The sequence below is a fragment of the Falco cherrug genome, chromosome 3 (assembly GCF_023634085.1).
Source record: "Falco cherrug isolate bFalChe1 chromosome 3, bFalChe1.pri, whole genome shotgun sequence".
Classification (NCBI taxonomy): domain Eukaryota; kingdom Metazoa; phylum Chordata; class Aves; order Falconiformes; family Falconidae; genus Falco; species Falco cherrug.
Window position 1 is genome coordinate 1,231,380 of NC_073699.1, and position 25,483 is coordinate 1,256,862.

At 47.1% G+C, this 25,483-nt stretch overlaps 1 protein-coding gene, 1 non-coding gene and 1 pseudogene across 4 annotated transcripts; 2 read left to right on the plus strand and 1 right to left on the minus strand.

Annotated features, from left to right (window-relative positions):
• Positions 1–359: 359 nt before the first annotated feature.
• On the plus strand, positions 360–4,466 carry LOC129735714 (N-alpha-acetyltransferase 20-like). 3 transcript variants are annotated; one of them, XM_055705998.1, is made up of 4 exons: positions 360–976; positions 2,532–2,667; positions 3,676–3,821; positions 4,311–4,466. In XM_055705998.1, exons 1-4 carry the CDS (start codon positions 955–957, stop codon positions 4,394–4,396), a joined length of 390 nt encoding a protein of 129 aa, XP_055561973.1. In that variant the 5' UTR covers positions 360–954; the 3' UTR covers positions 4,397–4,466. The 3 variants fall into 3 exon arrangements, 1 of the variants encoding a protein (XP_055561973.1); XR_008731539.1 differs by lacking the exons at positions 3,676–3,821; positions 4,311–4,466 and having other exon boundaries at positions 360–1,102; positions 2,532–2,668; XR_008731540.1 differs by lacking the exons at positions 3,676–3,821; positions 4,311–4,466 and having other exon boundaries at positions 360–1,102; positions 2,495–2,628.
• A 1,377-nt stretch (positions 4,467–5,843) lies between these two features.
• LOC129735777 (small nucleolar RNA SNORD45) lies at positions 5,844–5,928 on the plus strand. The gene has a single exon (XR_008731643.1). It is a non-coding gene; the product is annotated as a small nucleolar RNA SNORD45 (small nucleolar RNA).
• Positions 5,929–11,500: 5,572 nt separating this feature from the next.
• Positions 11,501–23,698, minus strand: LOC102055169 (casein kinase I-like; annotated as a pseudogene).
• Positions 23,699–25,483: the final 1,785 nt, after the last annotated feature.

Sequence of the window (25,483 nt, forward strand, 5' to 3'; positions counted from 1 at the left end):
CTTTTAGTTTCTAATTGCAGTTAGTTTCTTTGCAAAAAAGCACGTGATGGCAGGCTGCTTTGCTCATGGGTCCAAAAGTGTTTTGTGGTTGGGTGGTTTTTTTTCCAGTTGCTTGCTATTTTACTTTTTAAATACTTTTTGAAAGGTAGAACTGCGTTTCCTTGTAGGGCTTGTTTAGAATTCATCTATGTTATCAGTTGTGCACATGTGTGAATTTCAGCAGAGAAAAAAGATCCAGCTTTTGCCTCATGATCATACGGATTTACTTCAATGTTGCACAGTAAATTTTCTTTCTGCCTCCCCGTTAGATGAAATTTGGTTACATCAGGCTCAGACACCAAGTTGCCATCATGTCCTGCATGAAAATGGATTGCCTTTTGCATGCTGCAGCATAAAGAGTGTGAATGGTTTATCGTGCAGCAACCTGTGGATCAACACCCTTGTGTGTTGCTGGCAGAGGGTTGGGTTTTTTTCTTTTTCCTTCTGATGAACATATTGTCTGAAGCTTCTCTTCAATAGTATTGACCCAGCAGTTGCAGCATCATCTCTTGGGTGTGCTGCCTCTGATGTTTATTTTGCTTCACAGCATTTAGTTTCCTAGTAAGGCCAAACACCAAGTCCCGTTAAAACCACTGGCGTTTTCAATGGGGCTTTAAGACTGCTATCTGTTTGTTCGTAATTGCAGGGTTAGAATGTGAGCCAAGGAAAGGAGGATGTCAGCTTATGAATTTCTGTTATGCCTGCCACAGTCTTACCACCAACATCAAGTCACAAGGTGGCTGTAATGTACAGTAATCACTGGTGCGTGTTTCACAACTAGAACATAGAGAGGCTTGCTCTTTGTTGCTGAGCTTCCTGTTTTCAGAGGATGAGGTTTGGAGGTTTTGTTTCTGATGTCTGTTTTCTCATTCTACAGAACTGCCTTCGTGTTGCATTCCAGGAAGTTAACGGTGCATGTACAGGGAAGACCTTACTAGTAAGACCCTATATCACTACCGCAGATGTATGTCAGCTTTGTGCTGAAAAGTTTATGGAGTGGACGATCCAGAAGAATACAGCCTGTTTCTTTTTGTTGATGACACCCGGCAGCAACTGACAGAAGGTACCTACCCTCAGAAGATTAAGACAGTTGCACAGCCGCCCGCAACCCAAGGTCTTTCGCTTTGTCTACAAGCGCGTTAACAGTGATCCATATGGTGCCATTTTTCAAAACAATGATGAGTCAGCTTCTGAAAACCAGCAACTCCTTTAATTTCTGTTCCTTGTTAACTCTTGAAAACATCTTTGTTGGTTGCCTGCCTTAGGAGCTAAAACAAGTCTTAAACCATAAATACCTAGTTAAACATGCGCATTGCGTACAAAACCCTGTGTAAACCGTGCGTATGGCCAGTTATACAGAGCGTTCCACCAGCGTGTTTGAGCCAACAGCCCATGGGGCTGAATTTCTTGTACCACAGACTCTTTTGAAGCGTATTATACCGTGGCCCTTTGCAGGTCTCTTGCTGTAGCATGCAAAAGTGTATTTTCTTGCACTCACCCTATAGCCGAATGTCATTTTGATTCAAGTATATGTATGCTAAGACAAGTGTTTCAGTAAACCGGCTGGTATGAGCTCGGTTTCACCAGCATGAGTTTGACAAGACTGTCCGATGCAGCGGATCAGTTAACTCCTCATTACTTGGATGATTGCATCCTTTCCTAACTTTTTTAATTACAGAGATTCGCCATGTTTTTACACGTGTGTGTGTGTGTATATATGTATTTGTTCCTTCCAGTTCTTTTTATTCCCCTTCTTTTGGGGGGTTTGGGAAGGTGGGCACAGAACGGAAGTCTTTGTGGGGACCCAGGAAATGAAGTGTTTAACGGTAAAGCTTAAAGCATTTGCTGTACGGAAGGTTTCTCTGTACCCACCGCATCAGCTGCTTATTTAGCCGTGCCTGATGTTTATAAGAGTGCCCTGTGGAAGTCTGCATGTTCATGAATGAGCTAACAGTAGCTTGGCTCTGTGTAGAAAGGAGAGGAACTATGAAGCACATATACCCATCCCGGCTTTTATTTTTTATTTTTCCTTCAACGTCCAGTGTTTCCAGGGCCTTTGCTTTCTCTTGCCACATTGGCAAAGCTTCCCAAGCTCTATTGCCCCATAGTCACGAAAGGTCTTCAGTAATTGCTGGGATGGTGAGTGGGTTTTGGGCTTCTAGCCCTCCATTCCTTCGGTCGTGAATTCCACTCAGTTAAAGACTCAAGAGAATTGCTTAAAACTTGCATTTGGCAGTCACGCCTCAAACAGTGAATTTGTGGAGATCCATTTATTTATTTACACTAACGAAGAAAAAACTGTAATACTGCATCAAAGTGAAACTTAGTGGCTGCTGAATCACTAATAGCGTAGAGTCGCTGCTTAAGCCTTTACCACAATCATTGCAATGTTTGTTTGTAGACTGCTTGGGTTTTTGTAAAGTCGTGTGGCTGCGTGTGGTGCATTCTTCCCAAGGTGCTCCTTACTGCTCTGATGCTCTGTATGTTCGCAGTACCGGGTAAGGCGGAAGGCTCTGTGGCTGGGGAAGAGTGGCTTGGACGTGTTACTGCGCTCTCTGTTGCACCAGAATTTCAACGGCTGGGTTTGGCTGCTAAATTGATGGAACTGCTGGGAGAAATTTCAGGAAAGTGAGTACCATGCTTATCTTTAATCTTCTAAAAGTAACCTCTCAACTGACATGGCTTAGGTATTTGACTTGCATGGAAGAGACCCAGAATCTTGCTTTAAGTAGTGTTCTGATTCGCTGAGGATTCCCTGTAATTAGAGAACAAGACTAAAAATACCGTGTGGCGGCGTAAGATCTCAGGGTTTCTATGAAAGCTAACTTTCCGGAATGAGTAGGGTGTAGCCTGAATTCCAATAGAGATACTGTATAAAAAAAGGTCCTTGTCTTGACAGCGAGAGAGTTTCATGGAGGGTCAACACTTTCCCGTAGGGTCTCCAGCGTGCTTGTTCAGTGATCGTGAGCTTTTTGCAGTTCCTGCAGGCAGCCTTGGAACCAATTCTGTATGGCAGACAGTACCTTAGCTTGCTTTTTGTCATGCTTGGCTGCTTGTACTTGCTGAAAATTTAATTGAGCATCAAATGAACCCACAGGGAAATGTCCTGAACTCATGGTGGTAGGGCAACCCCATTGTAATCGGTAAAATGGGAAAATTGCACATTTTGAGGAATCTGCCTTGTGAGGAGAAGGGCTGCCTTGTGTTAGGTGACTGAACTTTGTGACCTGTTCTGCCACTGCCCCCTGCCACACACATTGAAGGAGGCAGTCCCTAAGCCAATGCAATTGAAAATGTGGATTTTTAGGTATTTTTTTTTTTTTATGAAAGATTTCTTATGTGTATATGAGACCTGTGTGAGTGCTTAGCTTGACCTGTTCTTTCTGTTCATAATTTTGAACCCACGGGCTGGTATAAAAGAATGGTTATGTGACAAAAATAGAATAAAATCTGAATTTAGACCGGATTTGTCCCTTGGGAAAGGAGTGCACCTGTTACTGCCGTGTGAAAGGTGTTTGATTAGCATATGACATCGTCAGACCTGCTCTTGGTCGGATTACAAGTTACGGGCTATTTAGCAATACATTCACCTGCTATTCCTTACTGTGGTTTTTCTTTGGTTTTATGTTTCCAAAGAAAGGGTGGATTTTTCGTCGATCTCTTTGTGAGCGTATCAAATCGGGTTGCAGTAAATATGTATAAGCAGCTCGGCTCCCGTGTGTACCGGACAGTATCGGAGCGCTACTCTGCTAGCAGCGGAGAGCCAGATGAAGATGCTTACGGTAAGTGGTTGTTGTGCCTTAAGTTGAATGGAAAGGTTCTTGTGTTGAGGGTTCCTGGGCCTGTACAAGTTCAGATAGTCGTTGATGAACGGGATTCTGTATACTGCTTTAGATAGCTTTTCCTGCTGAAGAGGACATCAGTTATGAGACTTGATTGCAGGAAGCGGAATGAAGCTGCGTCAGGGGAAGTTCAGGTTGGACGTTAGGAAGATCTTACCCACTGAAAGGGCGTTCAGTCAGGGCACTAAACCTGTCAGGAGCTTAGGGAGCATCTGGATGGTGCTTTCAGTCATACGGTTTAGTTTCAGGTAGTCCCGCAAGGAGCATGGAGTTGGACTTGATGATCCTTATGGGTCACTTGCAACTCAAGATATTCTAGGATTCTAGGAAATCTTCTTGAAAAATGATCTTAATGTAATAGAGAAGTCACTTAATGTGGCTTTGTGCAATGACTGTCTTTTATAATAGCATTGTTTTCTTTTGCCATAGATACGAGGAAAGCTCTTTGCAGAGATACAGAGAAGAAATCAATTATACCTCTGCCTCATCCTGTGAGACCAGAAGACAATGAGTAACTGTAAACTGTGATTCTCAGACAACCTAGTGTCAGTTTCCTTCTCCCCAAAGCCCCCAAGAGCTCTACAGAGGAGAAATATTAGGCTCAATGTTTTTCCCCGTGAAATACCAAAAAGCAACGTTGAGAAGCTTCCCAACGCTGCTTCTGTCGGTATTGGCTGCATATTCGTGCTCTTACCCTATTGTTCTTCCTTTCGAACCGTGGCACTCTGGAGACTATTAAAATGGAATTGCTTCCTGTATGGTGGTGTCATGGTTTTCCTTCTCGGCCACAAAACAGTCCCCTCACTTTGTCACTCTCACGGAGCCCTGCTCCGAAACTGAAAACGCCTGGCCGCTGCTCCCACACAGAAGGTGCCAGGAAGGAGTTCTGTTGCTGGCTCTCGCCTTCGCTTCGCAGCCATATAACTGCTGCGACAAAACCTGGGCTCCGTTCTTTCTGAGCCACAAAACCAGAAATTGGGTACATCACAATACACTCTCCAGAACTCAGAGGTCTCTGTTTCTCTGTGCCTTTTACTTCCCTCATTCCCTAATTTAATTCTTGGATCCATCTGTCCCTTCACAGTCTGTCTGGATGTCACGGATGCTGTTACGTGGGGGCATTGACCAGGCACTTAGTTCCAACACAGGTTTCTGTCACTGTCTTCCCTGGAATTTCTTGGAGAAGAGTGCAGAGGAGTGAAGGCAGAAGGTTGATGAGCATTGATAACATGCAGCTGTGACCTTGCCTCCAAGGCAGTGGGTTGAGGGACGTGGATGATGAGCAGCTGTAGCTCGTTCCCATGAAGTAGTTAAATAGCCCTGAGGAGTGTGGGGGAGGGGTGTGGTCTGACCTCTGGAGTAAGGAGAAACAGCACAGACAGCATAATCTGACTGAGGGTAAAAGCCTTGTTGCAGCCTGATAGCTTGCTTGTGCTGCAGCAGCGGCTGCCCCGTGTGAGGCTGCCTGAGTTGGGCTCCAGCTACCGCAACTGGCGCCCAGCGTAGCTGGGACAAGCGGGAGAACCTGCGACCCTTAACAGACATGGTGAGAGGCGAGCCGTTGCAGCTAATCGATACGGGTGTGTTGCGATATTTGTTGTCTGTCTTAACTCGGATCGCAACTGAAGAGGACGTGTATTACTTGTGCTCGTAACAATCTCCAGGCAGGGTGTTTTCTTTTATTACAGTCCCGGGCATGCAGGCTTTTGCTGCTATTCTGGTTTTGCTGTTCTCCTTAAGTGCCCAGTGAGGTTTGCTCTAGTATCAGCCATGGCAGTTAATGTTCTCTCGCTCACCTGTTGTGTTTTTAGCACCGGTTTCTGTAGGCGCAAGGGGTCCATTTCAGATCTTTGAGTCACCGCGTCGTGCCGTTGGGGCTTTTCCATTGGCGAACTGCTGCTGTAATTCCCTAAGGGGCTTCCTAGGTCAGGAGGTAGCGGATGGGAGCAGGTTGCCACCCTGGGTCAGTGGTGAGTGCTGGCATGTATCATCTGACCTAGAGCTGATGTCTGTCACCACTTTAGCTGTGGAATGACTCTGAGACCCAGGGAACTCTGGTTCCCTTAAGCTGCAACCTTGGAGCTTTTCCAAGCAGTGGATGAAATTCCTGTCACAGGCTCTAAGGCACCTTAAGGAGAAGGGGGCACAGTCTGAGTTTTCCCCCATGTAGGCGCCAGGGAGGTACAGTTCTGAGCTTAGTGCTGGCCGCTACTGGGAGACGCTTTCAAGTGATCTGAGTGCAGCTCTGGCGACCCAAAGCTGGACAGGGTTGGCAAATGCTGATGTAGAGTTTTGGTGGTAAACTTGACCAGCCTGTCTTAACGAGCAGGCATGTTCTGTGTTCACAAGCACCGTTTAGTCCCGCCTAGGCATCCCGAAAGTTTGAAGGGCCGTGGTCACATCTTCCCTGGGTCACACACAATGAACGGTTGCCTGTGCAGAGTTGCTTTTTAAGGAGCAGGCTGTGGTTCTATTTTCTCTGTTTGGCTTTGCATTTGGGAAATAATGTAACAGCTACAGCTCAACTGAAGGAGCACGATACCTGACGTGGCAGAGAAGGAGGTGCGTTTTACTAATTTTTTGGTGTGCATCAGTTTGACCCCAAAATGACATTGTGTCAAAGCTTGTGGCCAGGTTCCGCTGTAGATGTTGACTTGGGGTATGAGTGGCTCCAGGTGTGCTTTAGGAGAGCTCTGTTGGTGTAGGTGTGCTGAGCAACTGCTCTGCTGTGTGTGCAGCTGTTCTGGTTTGGCTTGCAGGTGTGAGCATGCAAAAGAAAACTCACAAGTGTGGTCAGCCTTGCCGTAAAATCAGAACGCTTTCTGCTGCTGCCTGGATATCCGAGAGCCTCCTGAACGTTTCAGGCAGGCAAGAGATGTGCTCCAGTACATCTGAGAGTCCACAGCTCTGCAGTTCCCTAGAGGGGCACTCACTACAGGTAAGGCTGTAAGATGGCAGAGCTCTCTGCAAGTGACACTGACGGAGTTTCTTTGGGTATATATTTGGATACATGTGCGAGCTGAAAAGCTGTTGTTTGCTTTCCTGCTCAGTAAGCACAGATCACTTGGGTGGTCATGGACACTTGTCATTTACTGAGGAAGTTTCCACCCGTTGCATGGAAAGGGAAAGGGTTCAGAGGCACTGTTTAGGGTTTGGGGTTTTTTTGTTTGTTGTAAAACCTGGAGGTTTAGCATTTTGTTCTGTGTTGTCGGTTAAAGAAAAAGTATTTTGAATTCAGAAATGTAAAGTGCTGAAGCAGCTAAGTGGCAGAACCAGGCCTCGTTCCTAGTGTAGCCATAATCCAAGGCTGGTTTAAAGCCCAGCCCAGTTACGTCAGTGGGAGAACAGAGAAACAACAGATGATCGAGTTGTGTACACGGGTGCTCTCAAACTCAGGTACCTGTTTTTGGAAAAATTTGTCTACGAGAATAGTAATTGCTTGTTCAAGGACTAAGTGTGCTTGAAGGAGTGTGTGAGTTAAAGCAGGCAGAAAGAAGATCAAGATCTGAGGAGCAGCCTGGAACTGAGGAGATGAATCACCTGGGACAGTCAGGTGATGGATTTGCAGAACTGACAGGACCAAAGGAAACTCCTAAAAACTTCAGACGTTGACTAACGGTTTGAGAAGCATATCTAAGCCGTGCTGTATCCCTTTGCTCTCTGCCACTCGCTGGGGGGGCAGCCCGGCTCTGAGTTGTGACTAAAGCAAACCCAGCGGTACCCGCATCTATTTAAATGTCTCCCGGAACAACAGCAATCGCTGGGGCTTATCCGTAGGACCTCACCGCCCACTGCCCCCCCCTGCACCTTGTGCCGTGGGTTCCCCACGCTGCTGCTGCTCCCTCCTGGTGGGCCGGGGGCGCGGACAGAAAGAGCCACCCAACTGTAAAGCTGCCAGATGCAAAGGATTTAGCCGCTCGAGCCACGCGGGTGCTTTTGAGTCCGGAGGCAACGGGTAATAGTGGCTGGGCTGCGAGTGGGCAGAGGGCAGAGCGCAGGGCACCCCGCCGCCGCAGCGAGCGTTCCCGGCGGCCGGTGGCGTCAACTGGGCCGAGATCCCGCCCAGTGCTCGCCCGGCCAGTGCTCAGCACGGGGCTGGTGGGGACCTGCTGCCACCTGGCGACCAAGAAGGGGGTACTGCAGCCAAGCTATCTAACAGAAGCTGCAAAGTTTATTGTAGGAATGGAATCAATGATAACAAATGCTGAGAAAGAAAAACAGCTGAGCAGGTTTTCCTGAATTATGGTGACTGAATTTCATCCAGAAAGGAGGAAGCAAAAAAGCCATTTAGCAGGCCCTTGGTATCACCAGATACTCTTACAGAATGTGGCGTTCCCCCTTGGCTAGCACTAGCTAGGATAAATACTGGTAGCGATTGTTGGCTGTTTCTGTCGCCTAAAGTCTGCTCTGAGGACTAAGTGAGACATTCCTCCTCTGTGAATATCATTAACGGTATCTGGCTTTGCTTTGGTTGTTTCCGTGTTTTTTAAAAACTGTACTTGTGTATGTGAAAAGGGAAAGACATGATGCTTACTTTTTAGATTAATTGCCATGGCTGAAGTGGAAGAGTCCAGAAAAATGTAAGCTGGCTGAGGAAATGGGTCGACCTCAAAGCTGTGTCTATCTCCAAACAAGAGAAATCCTGTTTCTCCTGATGAGGAAGGATCATTGTTAAATAGCCATCACATTACCACATCACCAACATATAATGCCTAATGTTATGTGTTTGTATATGTAACAAAATCATACGTGCATTTATTTCTCGCTTGAGAATGCGGTCTGTGGAGGGTTTCTCTGCGCTGTAGTTCAGAGACCTGTAACTTAGGCTTAATTTAGACCTGAATACACCACCTAGAAATGAATCCAGTTTTGATGCAAAAGCAAAGGGGACAGACATTCTACTTCTTTTAGAAGTTGTTCCAGTGGCTAACTGCCTTCACTGAGACCTCAGTTTCACTTTTTTTAAAATGTGAATGGTTTTAGTGTTAAGCAATAGGTTCTTCACATGTCTTTTGCATAAATGTCAGTTCCTGTTAAAATCAATTTATAAAATACGACACCAACTAACTTTCAGACAAACTAGAAAGACGCTGATTTGAAACTCTTACATTGTACAACCTGTTTGCCCAAGCTCAACTTTTCTGCCTCTTCTCTGTGTTACATACCGTTTTCCAAGAACTTAAGATTCTGAGAACTGAACTAAGCATAATATTCCAGCATCTGTCTCATTAACGACATGAAATCATGTCTCCATTGCTGTTCATTACTATACCATACCTAGATTCAAGGATGAAGTTACTCCCGTTTGTCATGACATCACACCAACCTCTCCACCATTACACCTAAAGCCTCCTCAGCCAGCGCTTACCACAGATACAGTTCCCACATACGAGACATGGGCTCCACTTCATCATCCTAATGGGGTTTTGGAGTGCTGCAGTAACGCACATTTTATTTGAATAGGCTTTACCCGACTGCTCAACTTGAACGTTCATCACTCTCAAACATCTCGCAACTTGCAGGTTTGTAGCTGTTGCATTCGCTTCCATACAATCAGAACTACTGAATAACGCGTGACATCGAATTTACGTAATTTCCTTATAAACGCTGAAGTTTCATGAACCATTTTGTAGACCTGCTAGCTGTTACTCCAATAAACCCTCATTACTACTTAGTGTTACAAAGCGCTAGCCTTTCTCATGAGAAAAGTTTAGGTACTGTGTGGACAGTACCTTGGAGGTGGGGAATAGACGTGACACTTTGCTATCCTTACCAATTACCATTCTTCTGAGAGTACTAAATTTCTCTGGGAGGAATGTATTTTCCATAAGGGAATTTTCATTCCTATTAGCTACATTCCCAGCCTTAGTTTTCAGTTTCAGACCGAACTAATCTGAACTCATTTAAAAAAAAAAACCAGATAAAAATGCAGAGTCATCTTTAAGAACTCTACCTAGAAGTAAGCAGCTTTCATTATTTCTTTGAGTAACTTCTGCAAATCTCCATTGCCTAGAGTTCAACAGGCAGCAGCCCTTCCTCTAGACTATGAAAGGTGGGGATCGCAGATGCAGCATTGCCTTAGCAAATGAAGGCATCCACATAAAATAACAAAACTGGTTTATCAAGTTATAAATAAAAAACGTAGTCCTTAACATAAGACATCAGTAGATCTGCATAGCAAACTTTGCTTTCTACCAGGAGTATGGTCTAAGCACTTCCTGAAACAGGAACAGCAGCAGCGTATTTACTTAGGACTTACCAAGGAAACTGACACACTTGGAACGGGTATGGACAAACAGCTGCTCTTCTTTACTGTTCTCCTGGTAAGAAGCGGTATGAATGATTTTCTATAGTCTTACACTTAGCCAATCAAAGTTCTCCTTAATAACCTTGCCCCATGACCCAGATACTTGAGGTTTTCCTGACCAAGAACAAGGTATAAAGATAACGGGAAAACCATGACTTTAATTGGTAACCCGGTTAACATCTAAGGATGCGTTTTGATTATGGAAGAATTACTTTAACGTTATGAAGATAGTAAGAGCACAAGCTATGAAAACTTGCAACAATTTGAGCCATCTTGCCCGCTACGGAGTAAGCAAGAACTGGGAAAATGAAAAGCAAATTTTCTCTAACAAGCTCAAGTCTTTCTGGCTGAAATTATATATTAGTAATTTACGTTAAGAAAGAAATTCTAACAAAGAGCACAAGAAAAGTTGATGAGTCTTTCCTGCCTGTTAACCCCAGAGAAAAAACACCGTTAATGAATGTAAAGGAACACCTATGAAGGGACAGTTGAAACAGATGGAAGCCAGTAAGTTTTCACACAACCATGACAGAAACCATAGTTCCCATTGTCATACCTAGCTGCTGAAGCCAAGAGCGTGGACAGAATAGGGGCAGCACTCTTGGTGAAAGATCATCAATATTCCCTGACGGCAGCGAACGTTAACAAGTTTTAAAATCGATTTAAGTACCATTTTGCAGGGCTCAAAACCACCTCATTATTACTGTGGCGTGAATACCAAGCTGAGAAACAGAAAAGCTTTGAAGCACGACGCTAGGATATAGGAGGGTTTCTTACACCTCTCACAGATGCTGACCATCAACAGGCCAAACTACGTGAACCTGGAATGACAATTCTCAAGTGAAACAACTGCAATAGGTGCATCTGACTGCAATCCAATTAATTCAAGAAACAGTACCCACCCATATGAAGAAATGGGTAGTTTCTCAAAATGCTGTTTGCTGTCAAGAGTCATCCAGCCAACACCGACGCATGCACACACAACACAGTGCAAATCAGATGTACTAAGCTACCCTTTGAATTGAGGGCACCTCAGGGATTGTTTACTAATAGTTAAGACAAAGGATAATTAGAAACGGTCTATGAACAGAAAGATCCCAGTCTTGAAGGCACAGTATCTCTATCACAGACACGCCCAACCATGGGCAGGGTTGGGGGAATTCAGAAAAAAAGAAAAAGGGGAAAAAAAAAAAAAAAAAAAAGAGAGAGACACACACACACACAAGTAAAAAGACTGGTAGGATTCAGCGTAAAGCAAAAAGAAATCCCACTAAACCATGAACACGTAAGCCTAGTGCCGCAGAAAAGTAACTTACAAGAATATCCTTTTACACAAAACCTCAACAGGTGTAGACATTTTCTTTTCACCGATAACGTTCCTATTTCTGCCTCTTTGTTGCTGCTTTCAGTCCCTGCCAGGGGAGGGAGCCCAGGTTAAAATACATCAGTACATAGCCCAAGGACTCCAAGTCATCTCCGTGAGATTGCTCTACAACAGTATAAAAAAGTGGACTCATTAGGAGTACTGGAAAAACAAAAGACTGTGCAACAAGACCGTCATAAAAAACCTTTGAAAAACAAGGGATAGCTGAGTTACTATGCCCACGATAAACAGTACAAGAAAAAGCCTATCACCCTTGCAATTATTAAAAAAAAAAGGTGCTAATTCCTGAGAATTACAGTCGGACCAATTCCCACCCAATCAAGAGATAAGAGGCCAAGCACACTGCGCTGTTAAGTGCCATAAATAAGGATCATACTCTATGCCTCATTAAAGCAACATCTACTTGTGCTAAAATTAAGTGCATCGACACTTTTAATTAAAGTTTTTATTTATTGCTTTCTCCAGCTCGCTGATTCCAAGATGCGTGTTGATGGATGCATAACAGGCGGCTCCTGTTAAGTTTTTATTTTCACGATATGGGATATGTTGGTGAGTTTGAGAGTCTCGCTACTTCTTCGCTAACCCAGAGTCTATTATGTAGACAAGATTGCCTTTCTTCCCAAGGCCCATTAAGAAGTTGTCTGGCTTCACATCTCAGTGGATGAAGTTCTCAGAGTGAACGTATTCAATTCAACTAATCTAGATAAAGAGGAAAAAAAAAACAACCACCATAAATCATTCGAGAGAGACTAGGCATACACTTTTTTCCGTATAAAAACACTAGCAACATTGTCTTAACGATAAAAGAGGTAATGAAACTTTTTATTGCAAAATGTAAGGGCATTAAAGAGAACATAATTCGACAGACAACACATAAACCTCTCCAGCTCTTTCCCCGTGTCTATTTTACATTTGTTTCCAAAAACTTTCTCGGGCGAATTTCTTTTGTCTTTGAGCAGTGCAACAGACGGTTTGCAAACAGCGCAAGTCTGCTTTTTAGAAATCAATTAAAACTTTGTAATCACTTTAGATGGGGCACTTTGTATTTAAGAGAAACAAAACCAATGTTGAGTCTTTTCTTTCATGATAACAGGCCTATTCACCTCTAAATTACAGAAACAACGTATTTGGTTCTGATCTCTCAAGGAATCTGAATATTCCAACACACTGCACCGTCAAGATCAGCAAAGCAGGTTCCTACCATTTGGTCAGCGAGTAATAGGACTGTCTCGAGACTAAATTTCCTTGAACAAAAACTGAAGAGATCTTCAAGACTCGGTCCAAACGGCTCCATCACCATTCCATTGTAGTCCCCTTCAGCTCCACACCACTTAATTGTGGGAACGCACACTAGAGAAAAAGAAACAGTTTATCCAGTATAACAATTTGATTTATATACAAATCTTCAAGGCTCCTAAGATGAATTCTAAGAGGGTCACGACTGTGACTGTTTGTACTCACAGTGAAGCTCAATATTTGATGCAACCGTCAGCCAAGAAAAAGGTGAAAAACTCACCATCGCTGAACATTTCATCATCTGTAAGCTGCCCACCCTTAGCATAAAGGACTCCAAATTTAAAATTCACAGGTCCCTGAGAAATAAAACCAAATAGTACAGGATAAACAGACAATCAAACAAAAGACCTAAAACAATGTTTCCTCTAAGGACTTTTTTATACATCTTTTGTATACGCCCTACACACGGGAATATACACTTCATACCAGCTCTATTGCATGCTCAAGTAGCAGATACCTAATAATTTACTTTTGATCACAGATTATGAATTTTACGATAGCACTAAGTTGCTCATCTATTAATAGGATATATTATGCCGGTGCTTTAAATGATTTTCCATCTCATATTTGCACAGAAATACCACATTTTTTTACTGCAATAAGCAATCGATACTGAAGTTGTTATAAGTCACTAAGTAAGTGCTAGGAGTGAAAAGTTTACATTTACCTCTTGCTCTTCAAGAGCAAATAAATCCTGTAAACAAATCAATATCTTTAGCACACTGGTACTGAAGACAGCACAAAACCCCCTGGAACATACTCGTATATTTGTTTAATTTCAAAGTAGCCAGTTCAACCCATAAAGACAGCTTATTTTGTAACTGTAACCCTACTCCTCATTACTATCCTGCTACCGAAAGGAACAAACCACTAGCATTTACACCTAACGACTTATTTTTCCAGAAAAGAATAAAAAGCCACAACCAAACAAAAAAAAAGAAGTCGCCTCCTACCTTCTGTATCTCAGGATGAAAAATTTCCCTCGGGCTCTTCCCAAATTTGTCAAGACTCACAGCACTGAAATGCAAACGAAATACTGCTTTATAGGAGAGCAAATATACATTTCAACATTAAACTGCTAACTGGCTGTAGTTAGAACCGATTTCAAAAAGAATTGTTCAAAGAGCCTTGCTGACGTGGAATTTTTTGTGGAAGAGCCATTTATTTCCCACAATACTAACCTCTAAGACTTCCTAAACTTCTTTTGGATTTTAAAAACAGAAATAAACCTGATCTCCGTGCAGGGTCCTAGTTAAGTGTACTGCATTTACTTGTAAAGCACAGAATTTTATTCCATCATCCTTCACTTTGGCTTTATACATAATCCTTGTGAGCATTTTAGGAAGACTCAATAACCTATTCTATTTCATAAGCTTCTCTTCTATCTCTTTTAAAATAATTCTGGCATGTCAAATGAAAAACGAGTTGTTCAGCATCAAGTTCACACCCCAAAGATCCACAAGCAAGATCAACTGCCTCAGTCAACAGAAATACCTAGTTTATAGCATTTCTTCCTAACTCATGTTTCTACATGACTATTATTTTTGCCCATTTTTTCCCTAGCATGAATTTCTGGAGCTGCGCAGCATGCCACGGAGTGCCAAATGCAGTCTGTCTGAGGCACACTGAGCTGACACGGAGGTCACATCTGATGCACCTTTCCATCATTGCTTATGCTAGGTCACCATGCGGACAGGAGTTCCCATAGTTCCCTTTGAAATTAAAATGCTAGACTTAATTTACAAAAAAGCAGGTTTATCGTGTAACTGAAGTTCTTTGAGATAGTCGGTACCTAGACTCACGCTGGCTGTGAACAGGGTGAAATGGCAAAGGGCTATCAACCAGGCCCAAGGGAAGGCTCAAAGGCTGTAAAAGCTGAAGAATAGTCAGGGAAGGGATTTTAGCCCGAGCCCAAGCAGGCAAAAGGAGATGACATTAGTCCTGCTGCCTGCAGGTGTGTGGGAAAATCACCTTGAGGGGCGGGAATTTGACAAAATTGCGTCCTAACAGAAGCGTAGTATTACGGAAAGCTTTTTTAGGGTAAAATACAGCTATGGCCTTCAGGATGGTTGGCATGCACAGAATCCGTATCACCACAGTGCCCTAAGCAACACCTCCTGGCAGCTCAGCGCACGCGGATAGTGGTGACGGAGGACGGTGCGGAGTGGAGACACCACGGCCAGGCCGTCGTGCTCCCTGCAGGAAAGGGAACCAGGTGGCACCACACAGCCGATAAGCTGCACACCAGCTGGCACACGAAGAATCCAGGAGATGTCTGTGGCTGAGCCAACCGTTATGGTGAAATTACTTTCCTCAGCTGAAATAATCCCATTGTAATACTAACGCACACCTCCACCTCAAAGCTGCCTGCCTCCAAGGTACTACTACACCTCGCTGGGCACACACCACCAGTTAGTAACAACAATATGCATGACCAAAGTCACTCAAGCTCTGCCTAGATGTGATGAAAATGGACCGGTCCTGAACTGAAACGAGTCCAAAGGGGGGGGGCGGGGGGATTGTCTAAACTCCTCGGTTACCCAACTCTGATTCAGTGTTCACAAAGCTAGGTCAAGCGGACTCACTCTCTACAGTTGTTATGCAGGGACTTCTCACCAAGGTAGTCAGCCTTGGGGAGGATGAGAAACAAAGAACAGGCAGTGAAAACAATGCCATTACCTAAGTTATGCAGAAAGAAACCTTCAAGTGAGGAAAGTTCTGGCTACGAGAGGAAACGGGATGATAAAGTGTTGCAATCCACTGACATCAACAGAAAATTAGTTGAAAATAAGACAAAGATAATTGCCTTATTCTTAGCGGGAGATCACAACCTCCAACTCAAACAGCCCCACCAAAGGAGGGCAAAACCCCGCCTGAGGAGCATGCGTAGTTAGCAGAGAACTTCAGCAGTGCTATCTGGGGATACGTACTAATTTGTATTAGAAGCCAGAAACTTGTAACTAATCCTGTGTATGAAAATGAATATGCAATGTACTATGAAGTATAAGAAGTGGACAGATGAAGGGAGAAATTAGGGAAGACTCCATCGGAACTTCTGGGATCCGTCGATGGGCTGAACCTGTCTTCTCCCCCGTAGGGACACCTATCGGGTAAGAGCTCTGTTTTGTGCATGCTAAATAACTAACTCATGCTAGCTGTTATTAGCGATTAGAATTCAGTTGTATGTAGTTGTATGTAATTCAAAGCTTGGTTTTGCAGACAGGCCCTATCACTGGCAATCACAAACCTTAAATTGTCACGATTTCCTATTAATAAGGAGTGTTATTCCGTGAACTGTTGGTGCGAGTCCTTTGTGGGCGCTGGCAGTTGCCGGCAGCGGGTAACACATTCAAACAAAGTGGGAAGACCCGCTGAGGGGTCCCCCTAATGCTGCTAGTGTGCCACCCTGAACAAGTCAGTCGATTTGCCCTTCGATCCAGTGGGACTTTTCAGTGAAGGGTCTGACAGACTGGTCGGGAACAAGGGTCTCAGCTTTCCTGGGGCACTAACAGACAGATCAAACACCTTGGGTTGAGAGGATTGCATACTGCTGCTCCCCCCCCCCCCCCCTTCACGTGACAACGTGGCACACACCTTGGGAGAAGCAGGGAACGAGGTCTGAAAGAAGCCTGCACTTTCCTCGGTAGAGTAGTGGGGCATCAAAGGATGGAACACACGAGGGCACTTCAGCAAAGGAGTTACGAGTCTAGTTAACAGAAGACAGTTCCTCCACCCTGGGATGCCTGACCAAAAATGTATATGTGGGTGAGAGTGGAGGGAGAGGCTGCGTTAAGGCGGATGCCTAGGAAGAGGTATTTCAGCACTGGTGGGCAGACACAGAAGATCAGGTGCTCACGCAGGTACAACATGCAGTACTGACAACTGGGAACACTACTCAAGCCAGTACCGTAGGAGCTAGAAGACAACACTTAGCTCACCTTGATGAAAGAGATCTGAAGTGTTTCCCACTCACCATCTTGCCACTCCAACCAAGCCACAGCTCAGGAAATCAGAATTAAGACGCAAGGCTCAATGGACCTGCTAGCCCCTCTGGCAAATTCAGTGGTCTGGGACCTCTCACGCATCTTGTACAGGTGTTGGAAAATCCAGATCTGATGGTACTGACTTCATATCCCAACGCACGCACTGTTCCCAGAACTCTCCTCTCACATCAGGACTGGCAGTGTTATCCCACGTACCAGCTGCAAGCAAGCAAGCAAGAGGCACTTGCTCATACTCTACAGTGACCAAAGGTTCTGAAGACACGCAGACTGCAAAGTCAGGACAGCATTACTGTTTGACTGCAACACTACCAGAATCGTTCCCAGTTTGTACTGAAGTACAACAGTAAGTCGTAACATGTAAAAAAATGCAGAGGAGAGGTTTATGTAGCCAAGGACCACTTACTCCAACTTGTAACTGATCCATCAACTGAAATCTATGAATCAGGTATCCATTAACACACACAAAGCAAACGCAGGAAGACGCAAGTTTAGGCTTAAAGGTCAAGTCAGCGGAGCCTTCCCTGGAGAGAGGCTCTTTCCTCTAACCAGCTCGTCCCACTGTCGGCCTCCTAGGATTTAAAGATGCAACCAAAGTCAAGTTTTGCCAGACCAGCTGCTTGATTTCTAGTAGGAAAAGCCCGTTCACTCAGCAGCTTTGCTCCTGAAATGCATCGATGAGTCCTTGTCCCAATTTCAGAGGGACCGGGCAAAGACTTGCCTCGCAAAAGTACCGAGTATAATATATATGCACACACACACAGAGGAGCTTGTCTGATCTGCCAGTGTAATACATTTGTGTCCTATAAACTCTTCAAGAGTTTGTGGTGTTTAAAACGCTGTGAATTCAGCCGTCCCTTGTTCCCATGAATATCGTAGCAGGCATACAGTGATGGAAAGGCTGTGAGAGCATCCGTCCAAGAATGGCAGAATAGCATCTTACCGTGTCTGTCGGCTTCTGGAGTCACACGATTGGCAGCTTTATCCAAGCATTGTTTAAACGGCTTGTGCTCTACGTCCTGCTGCTGTTTTCCTGTTACATCCGTGGCATCGACGCTCAAATCTGAAAGCAGCGAGCAAGGAAAGCGGTCTATGAACACACAAGTGTTATGGCCTGTGACAAGCCGAGGAAATGAAAAGACAGAATCTTTCAGCCAGCAGGGTAAGAACGTGCCAAACTGGGAGAGCGTGTACGGCTAGGGCCAAGTGACCGACGGAGTAAAACGCAAGGTGCCGCACGCTAAATGGCCCTCCCAGGTACGGGGTTTGGTTTGGTGTCCCAGAAGGACCGTTTCCAACTTCCAAGAAAGCGTTACCCTGAAAGGTAGACGCGCTTAAGGCAAAAAGCCAAAAGCAAACCCCTCAAAGCCCAGAACCATGTTCAGGAACACAGGAGTTAAGCCTAAAATTGGTTGAAAGTTGCCTCCTACCTCTTCCCCCGCCACCTCTCCCCCTTCAACATCAGCACATTTCCTTGTGATCTCTTTTCACAAAAAACATTGAGGTCTGTCATATCGGCTCGGTACCGAAGCACCACGATGCGCTTGCTGGCTACATGTTCTCTTAGAAGGCTGACAGCTTCTCCACACACAACAGCCAAGGATTCCAGCCTCTCTGGCCTTCCCACGCCCTGTGAAATGTGAGGAAGGCAAAGACCGATAACATCTCGGGGGGTCAGGAGGAAGTCAAGATGCACTACATTTAGAGCCCAACGCATTACCCAAAGGAATTACCACAACTGAACAAGAGGCAGGAAAGATCGCTAGACAGGCGGATAACATGCACGGCAGTAACATACCTGAAGGACTTCCAGTCACTTCATCCCGCAATTTCTTTTTTAATTTAGTTAAAGGGTAATCAGATTCTTAACGCTCATTCTGCTTTTATAACTTCTGGAGAAAGGCTAACATGTGGCAGTGGCATTACAGGACAAAGCAGGTACTGGAAACAGGTGCTGGCTCGACGCCACGTTTTAAAACTTTACACGACAAAGCAAGACAACCCAATTTGCTGCATCTTAGCCCAAGCCCCTCAGTACAATGGTTCACCAGAAGCCTCTCTACTTTTCTTTTGCATGTTGGGAATACCTTACTCAATGTGATAATACAGTATGGAGAAAAAAACAAAGTTTACATCACTTTGGGCAAAGATTCCTATATCCATTTTAAAATGCAGGATTTTGCACAGAAATAAACCAGGTCTAAGCTCCTGCCCAAATCTTGCCAAAGTGCTTGGGGGTCTTTTACAGCCTCAAGCTTTCACCATTCACCTCAAATCTCAAAAGAAAGCAAGCATCCTGATCGGCACAGAGCCCAGCTGCAGATTCAGCGCTCGAAAGAAAACTGCCAACCACCTGCAGCAGCTTATACTTTCTTAGAGAAAAAAAATCTTCCACTACCACCAGCATTGCTTCACCTTAGCTCGTGACCTACCACAGCAGTGTATGATAAGACATCAGGCAACAGAGCTGCACCTATGAATTCATACTGTCCAGCACAGCGTTTTAACTGTGCCGCTGACTAATCAAGCGGGTCTTAACTGGTCTGTGGTTCCATTTCACCATCTAGGTTTCAAGGTCACTTTGGGACTCCTGCTACAGTGTAGAAATAGATGTTATTTCTCTTGCAAAAACACAAAGAAATTGTCCAACAAGAACATTCAGAGGCACAGCAAACCCAAAACACTGGATCAGGGGCTGCTTTCCCCCAGCCATTGACACAGAGCCCTTGTAATTGTCATATTGCACACACACTGCTGAATTACTGCAGCTAGATACTGGGTGTATCCTTTATTACGATTTCCAGGAAAATACTAATTTAGAACCAGTGTCAAATTCTAGGCTTACAGGACAGCCTTTCTGACAGCCAAATTCAAATGCCTACACTCAAGCAAAGCTGGTGGCTGGGGGGGGGGGGTGTTTAATCTGCTTCACAACTCTGCTTCACACTGAATGTGTAAGATGGGCTGCCAGATGCAGAGAGATCAGGAAGGAAGCAGAGAGGAAGAATCCCTCTCAAAAGGGCAAGGAGATGCTACAAGAGCTCCAGGCGAAGGAGACAAAGCTGCAGAATCAGGTGGTCTCATTTCCTCCACCAAAACACAACCCCAGGTTTAGAAAAACAATGACCTTGAACCACAAGAAGCACCACACCTGAGTTATTCTCCATAACAGTATAAATCAATTTGCAAACTCTCAGCAGCAGTATGACTTTCTTTTCAGGCGAATACATTTTCTGCGGGGTCACAAACTTTCAACATCCACGTAGTCTGGTGTTGGAACAAACACGCCCAGTTCCTGAGGATTCCTCTGCCGCACCACCTGAAGGTTTTCCTTCGGTTGTTTCCAAGAACCATCTGCAGTATGAAACTCTTTCAACATCGCTTCAATATGGCTCTTCAACGGCTTCAGAATGCACTTATGCATGGCCTTCTCCAGGACAACACCTGCAACGGGAAAACACAAGCTGAGCCGTCTTCCTCCTCTAGAGCAGAGCCAGCAGTAACATAACCACTCCCAAGAGACACTGCAGAGCAAGACCTACTTGCTAAGGCTTAGTTATTATAGAAGCTGAGTCTCCAGATGTTTGTCAACAAGAAAATAAAAGGCAGAACAGAATCTGTATTCCATTTTCATTTCTGACAACGTGGGAAGTACAAAAAAACCCACAAAGGCAGACTACAGATTGTCACAACAACAACAACAAACAAAAAAAGAAAAAAAAACCCAAAACAAAGCAGCAAGCAGGCAGCAGCTCCAGTTAACTTTTTCTTCTGTTGGCCAGAAGTGCCCCAGTTTTATTTTACTTTGAGCTTAGACTTTAATTCTGAAACTTGAAGCATAACACAGTCAGAACCCTAACTTTTGTCTGCTTTGGCATCTTTTTTTGCATGGTTTCCATCAGAAACTATAACTCACCCAAGGTCTCGTAAAACTTGGCTCACCTTTAAGATCTTTATGATGCTGGACAGATTACGGGCACTAAACTATAAATGAAAACCAAGCTGTGTTTATCCAGCTTCAGATTTCATCATGCAAGCTTATATACAGCTCTGTCATCAAGTCTGAAGTTCTTTGTTTGGCAGTAGTGTGCACATGGCACAGTAACCTCTCAGTTGTTTTTCTTTTATTCTTGTTTTACTCGAGGTTTTCTTTAACAGTCAGTCTCCATTTCCAAGGTACAGAACACATCAACAGAGAAAGCTCTTTGGTAAATCCTTCCTTTGAAAACCTTTATAAGTGAATTTCCTCTTCCACTCAGCCTCCCTACGACAACATAGCTTACATTAATAATTAGCTTATATCCATTATTTGTACTGCAGCGAACCGCCACAAGCACAATAGAACCCAAGGACCCTTCAGCCTGGCCACAGCACAAACACCCTGGCGATGGGGCAGGACCAGAGCCCAGACTAGGCAGATGTATTAGGGGAGCACAGGGACCGAGAGGAGAAAGAGGAGAGGCCGTGTCACTACTAGATCACACATTTGTACAGGCTAACAGTGGACATCCCTGCTGCTAGTGGCAACTCAAAGTTTCGTTAAACCTCATGCCCTTTCCAGGTTCTTTCCCTGTTCGTACATGTTTCTCCTAGATCAGTCTCTTTTTTTTCTCCCCCCGGCCTGCCCTTTTTGGGGGTGTTTTTTTAGAGACGTTTCAGGCTCTTCCTAAGGCTTGGGATTTACACACACACACGCTCCTCTCCAAATAAACATTACCTACTACTTTTGTTTTCTTGCTTTTGCTTTATGTTTTCATTTATTTTATCCCTGTGTTCCACCAATTTTCCTTTTGTGCCTTCAGACTGCTCTTTCTCATACAAACACGCCCTTCACACACTCCTCACCTTACGGTGTCTTTGCTTCACATGTAGCATTTATTCTGTACTTGTCTGGCACACAATTCCCAGATGTCCAACCCTACTGAGGGCTCCCATCTCCCCTGTCCCAATTCTGCTGGGGCTTTGGTAGCTTCTCTTGCTATTTTCCCCTTCCGAGATCCTGACGGAGGTGGCAAAGCCATGTCTCCTTCATTCCCAGACGCTTCAAACACATCTAGGTGCTCTCTCATGGAGCCTGCAAAAAGGTGGAAAGAGTGAATGTGAGGAGCAGCACTTGCCCTCTGATCTTCTATTTGTCTATAGCCACCAGTAAAGGCATAACCAGTCTGACACATGGTCTTGATGGCCTCACACAGCATGAAGGGCAGATCTAGCTTCCCACCAGACCAGAGCCACCAATTATACATAACAAGTGGCAACATTTCAAATGACTGATCTTGGTAGAACCACACAATCACCATTGACAGCACTACCAAACCCAGCCAGGAAAGCAGAAGCTTCACCCTTCTGCACAGTGATAGAAACTGCCTCTCCCTGCTATCAGAGCCATCCTCAGGGCTCACAGGGCAGAAATACTTTTCCACCAAGAAAAATGCACAAATCTCACCCATTGGTATGTTAGCTAGCGGAATTTCTAGAGCAGGAGTCCTCAAACTACGGCCCGCAGGCCAGATACAGCCCCCCAGGGTCCTCAGTCCGGCCCCCGGTATTTGCAGAAACATCCCCCCCCCGCCCCCGCCAGGGGTTGGGGGGGAACCAAGCAGCCGCAGAATCTGCCTGCCACTTCATCTGCACGCCAGCGCCCTGTTTAAAAAAGTTTCAGGACCCCTGTTCTAGAGGGTACACATAGTTCCTTGATAGCTTCACTGATTTTTATTTTACAGTTCAGCTTGCTTCCTTTATTTATACTGCCTGTTCAGTTTTTTTAAAAAGTGAAAACGTGAAGGCTTTTGTAACTTCTGGAGAAAGGCTAACATGTGGCAGTGGCACTACAGTCAGAATTCAAGTACCAAAACCACGGCGAAGCTGTGCCTTGCCAAGTGACTTCCAAAGCAGGCTCTCGAGCCTGTCAACAAGACAGTCAAGTCTGGAGTCCCAAGGGAACTCTGTGCCAGCTCTGGCAGTGCGACTGAGCTCTCTGACCAAGTACACTGCCGTCCAGAAATGTAAGGGGGTTGAAACCTCAGGTTCATTTACAAACTAGAAAAATAACGCTACCTGACTGGACGCGCTGGTTCAAGCGCCCAGCAGGCCCGGCTGCGTAACCACGAGGCACCAGCAATTCCTCGCGCTTGCCCTTTGTAATACTTTGTACAGAAAGACAGCAGCCGCGGGGGCGGGGCGGAATTTCCGCCGCCGGCTTTCTTTTTCGTCGTGCCCGCTCGCAGGGGCTGAAGAGGCTCCTGAGCCGCCCCCCTGCGCCAGCGTTACCGCAGGCCCCAGGGCAGCCCCTGCGGCCCCAGCCCGCTGCCACGGCCCCGGCCGGCGGCTGGGGGAAAGACAAAGCCCCGCGCAGAGCTGCGGCGGCTGCGGCGGCTGCCCGGGCACCCGGAGGCGGCGGGGGGGCGGCAGGGCGCCGCGGGCCGACCCCCCTCCCGGGCCCCGCCGCCGCTCCTCGCCTCCTCGCTGAGGCAGCGGCGCAGCTCCGAGTGAAAAAAAGGCAGCACCGTGAGCAGCCCGCTGAGCACCGCCACTGCCGGGGAGACGAGAACCGCCGGCAGCCCCGCCGCGCCCGGGCCGTCCTCCCGCCTCAGCCCGCCCGCCGCCGGCACCAGGCGCTCCCTGCCGCGGCCGAGCGCCGGCCCGCCACGTCCCCCCCGGCCGGCCGCTGCCCGACGGGGAGGCCCGGGCCCGCCCGCTCACCCAGCGCGCCGCCGCACGGCCCGGCCCGAAAGCCTTCCAGGCTCCCGGGGAAGCCCCGCACCGCCGCAGCCGCGCCGGGGCGCCGCGTGGCCGGAAATTAAACCCGCCTTCCGGGGCCGGGCCGGGCCCGCCGCCGGCCACGGGCATGCCCACGGCCCCGGGGGGGGTTGCCCCTGTGGGCCCTGCCGCCCTCCCCCCCCGCTATAGCCCCTGTCTTGCCCCTCCAGCCCCCTGCCCCTCCCGGCCCCCCTCTGCCCACACCCGCACCCCCATCCCTCCCCAAAACTGTGCCTGCCCGGAGAGCCCCCCCCGCTCACTCCGTGCGCCCCCCCCGCACCGCCCACCTGCCCCCCCCCCGTGTCCCCCGCCCCCCTGCCTCCTCCGACCACCTGCCCCCCCCGCGCCCCCGTGCACCCCCGCCCCCCTGCCCCCTCAGCCTTTACAGCCCCGGTTTGCTCCCTCATAGCCCCTGCAGCCCCTCCTAACCCCTATAGCCCCCATCCTGTCCCCCCCGCCCCCTCACCACTTGCCTGCTCCAGGGGGGTGGGGCAGCCCCCCCGGGCTGTTTGCTGCTGGGGAGGCACCGGGGGGGGGATCGCTCGCACGCCCCCCCCCCCACCCCCCCCGCCCGGGACAGCGGTGCCGGGGGGGGGGCTTGGGGTGTGTGAGAAACTATGGACTAGGGTATTGTTTATTAAGATTTATGTTAAGCCCAATGTAAAGGTCAGACAGTGTGAGAAACTATGCACTAGGGTATTGTTTATAAAGATTTATGTTAGGCCCAATGTAAAGGTCAGACAGCAAAAGATATAAACAGCCACAAGATACCGCTTGTGCAAGATAAGATAACCACCAGATGTCCAGGAACCGACAGAAACAGGACAAACTACCCCATATAAGGACATATGAGTGAGGGGTCAACTATGGGACAAAGGAGGAAGACTTCTTACTTCGGCCTCAACGACCACCAGAAGGCAGAAAACGACCCCCTAACAACAACTGAAGCATGCGCAGAGTACCTCCACTACCTCATGAACACGGGAGTAAAGATGTATAAAAAGGGACTGTTTGAACTGCTCAGGACGGCAGTTGGCGGAGCGTAGACTCCCCTGTCGTCCAGCGCTGGTTTTGCTCATATTCTACTTGCTATAATTAATAAAATTTTAATTGGATTATGATCCGTTATGGTCTCAATTTATAACAGGGGGTGTGTGTCAGTGCCGCCCCCGGCCCCCTTACCGTGTCCGCCGTCCTGGGCCCCCCCTTACCTGGGGAGGGGGCTCGACCTGGGCCCTCTGTGGACCCACCAGCAGGAACTGGGAGTATAGAGGAACGGGCTGGGGGCACAGCTGCCCTATGGCCCCCCCAGCCCCATGGCCCCCCCATGGGCTCCCCCACGAGGCCCCTGTGCCTCCCATCCACGCCAGATGCCCCCCAAGCCCCCCAGAGGACCTTGTGCCCTCCAACCAGCCCCCCAGCCGCTGCCAAGGCCCCTGCATAGTCACTGCACCCCCCAGCTCACCTAAAGGACCTAAGTCCCTTCCCAGCAACACTACTGCCCCCCCAAGAGGCCCCTGTACCCCCCACCTGCCCGCCAAGTCCCTCCAGAGGCCCTTATGCCCCCCCAGGCCCTCAAATAGCCTTATGGCCCCCCCAGAGGCCCCAGAAGCCCCCAGGCCCCCTCACTAAGGCCCCTATGCCTCCCCAGACCCCCATGGGCTCCCCAAAACCCCCAGAGGCTCCTGTGCCCCCCCCCCAGAGCCCCCTATCCCTCCCAAGCCCCCCCAGGCACCTGTGCCGCCCCCCGAGGCCCCTATGCCTTCCTAGGGGCAGGGAAGACTCTATGGCCCCTCCAAGCCTCCCCAGAGGCCCCTGTGCCCCCCCCTCCGGCACCAACGAGCACCACGGGCCC

What these genes read in the sequence shown, in the direction of transcription:
- LOC129735714 (XM_055705998.1), top strand. Translation starts at nt 955, where the DNA reads ATGTACAGGGAAGACCTTACTA. An exon ending in GTACAGGGAAGACCTTACTA is followed by an intron (nt 977 to 2,531) that starts GTAAGACCCTAT and finishes GTATGTTCGCAG; the next exon opens with TACCGGGTAAGGCGGAAGGC. An exon ending in CTGGGAGAAATTTCAGGAAA is followed by an intron (nt 2,668 to 3,675) that starts GTGAGTACCATG and finishes ATGTTTCCAAAG; the next exon opens with AAAGGGTGGATTTTTCGTCG.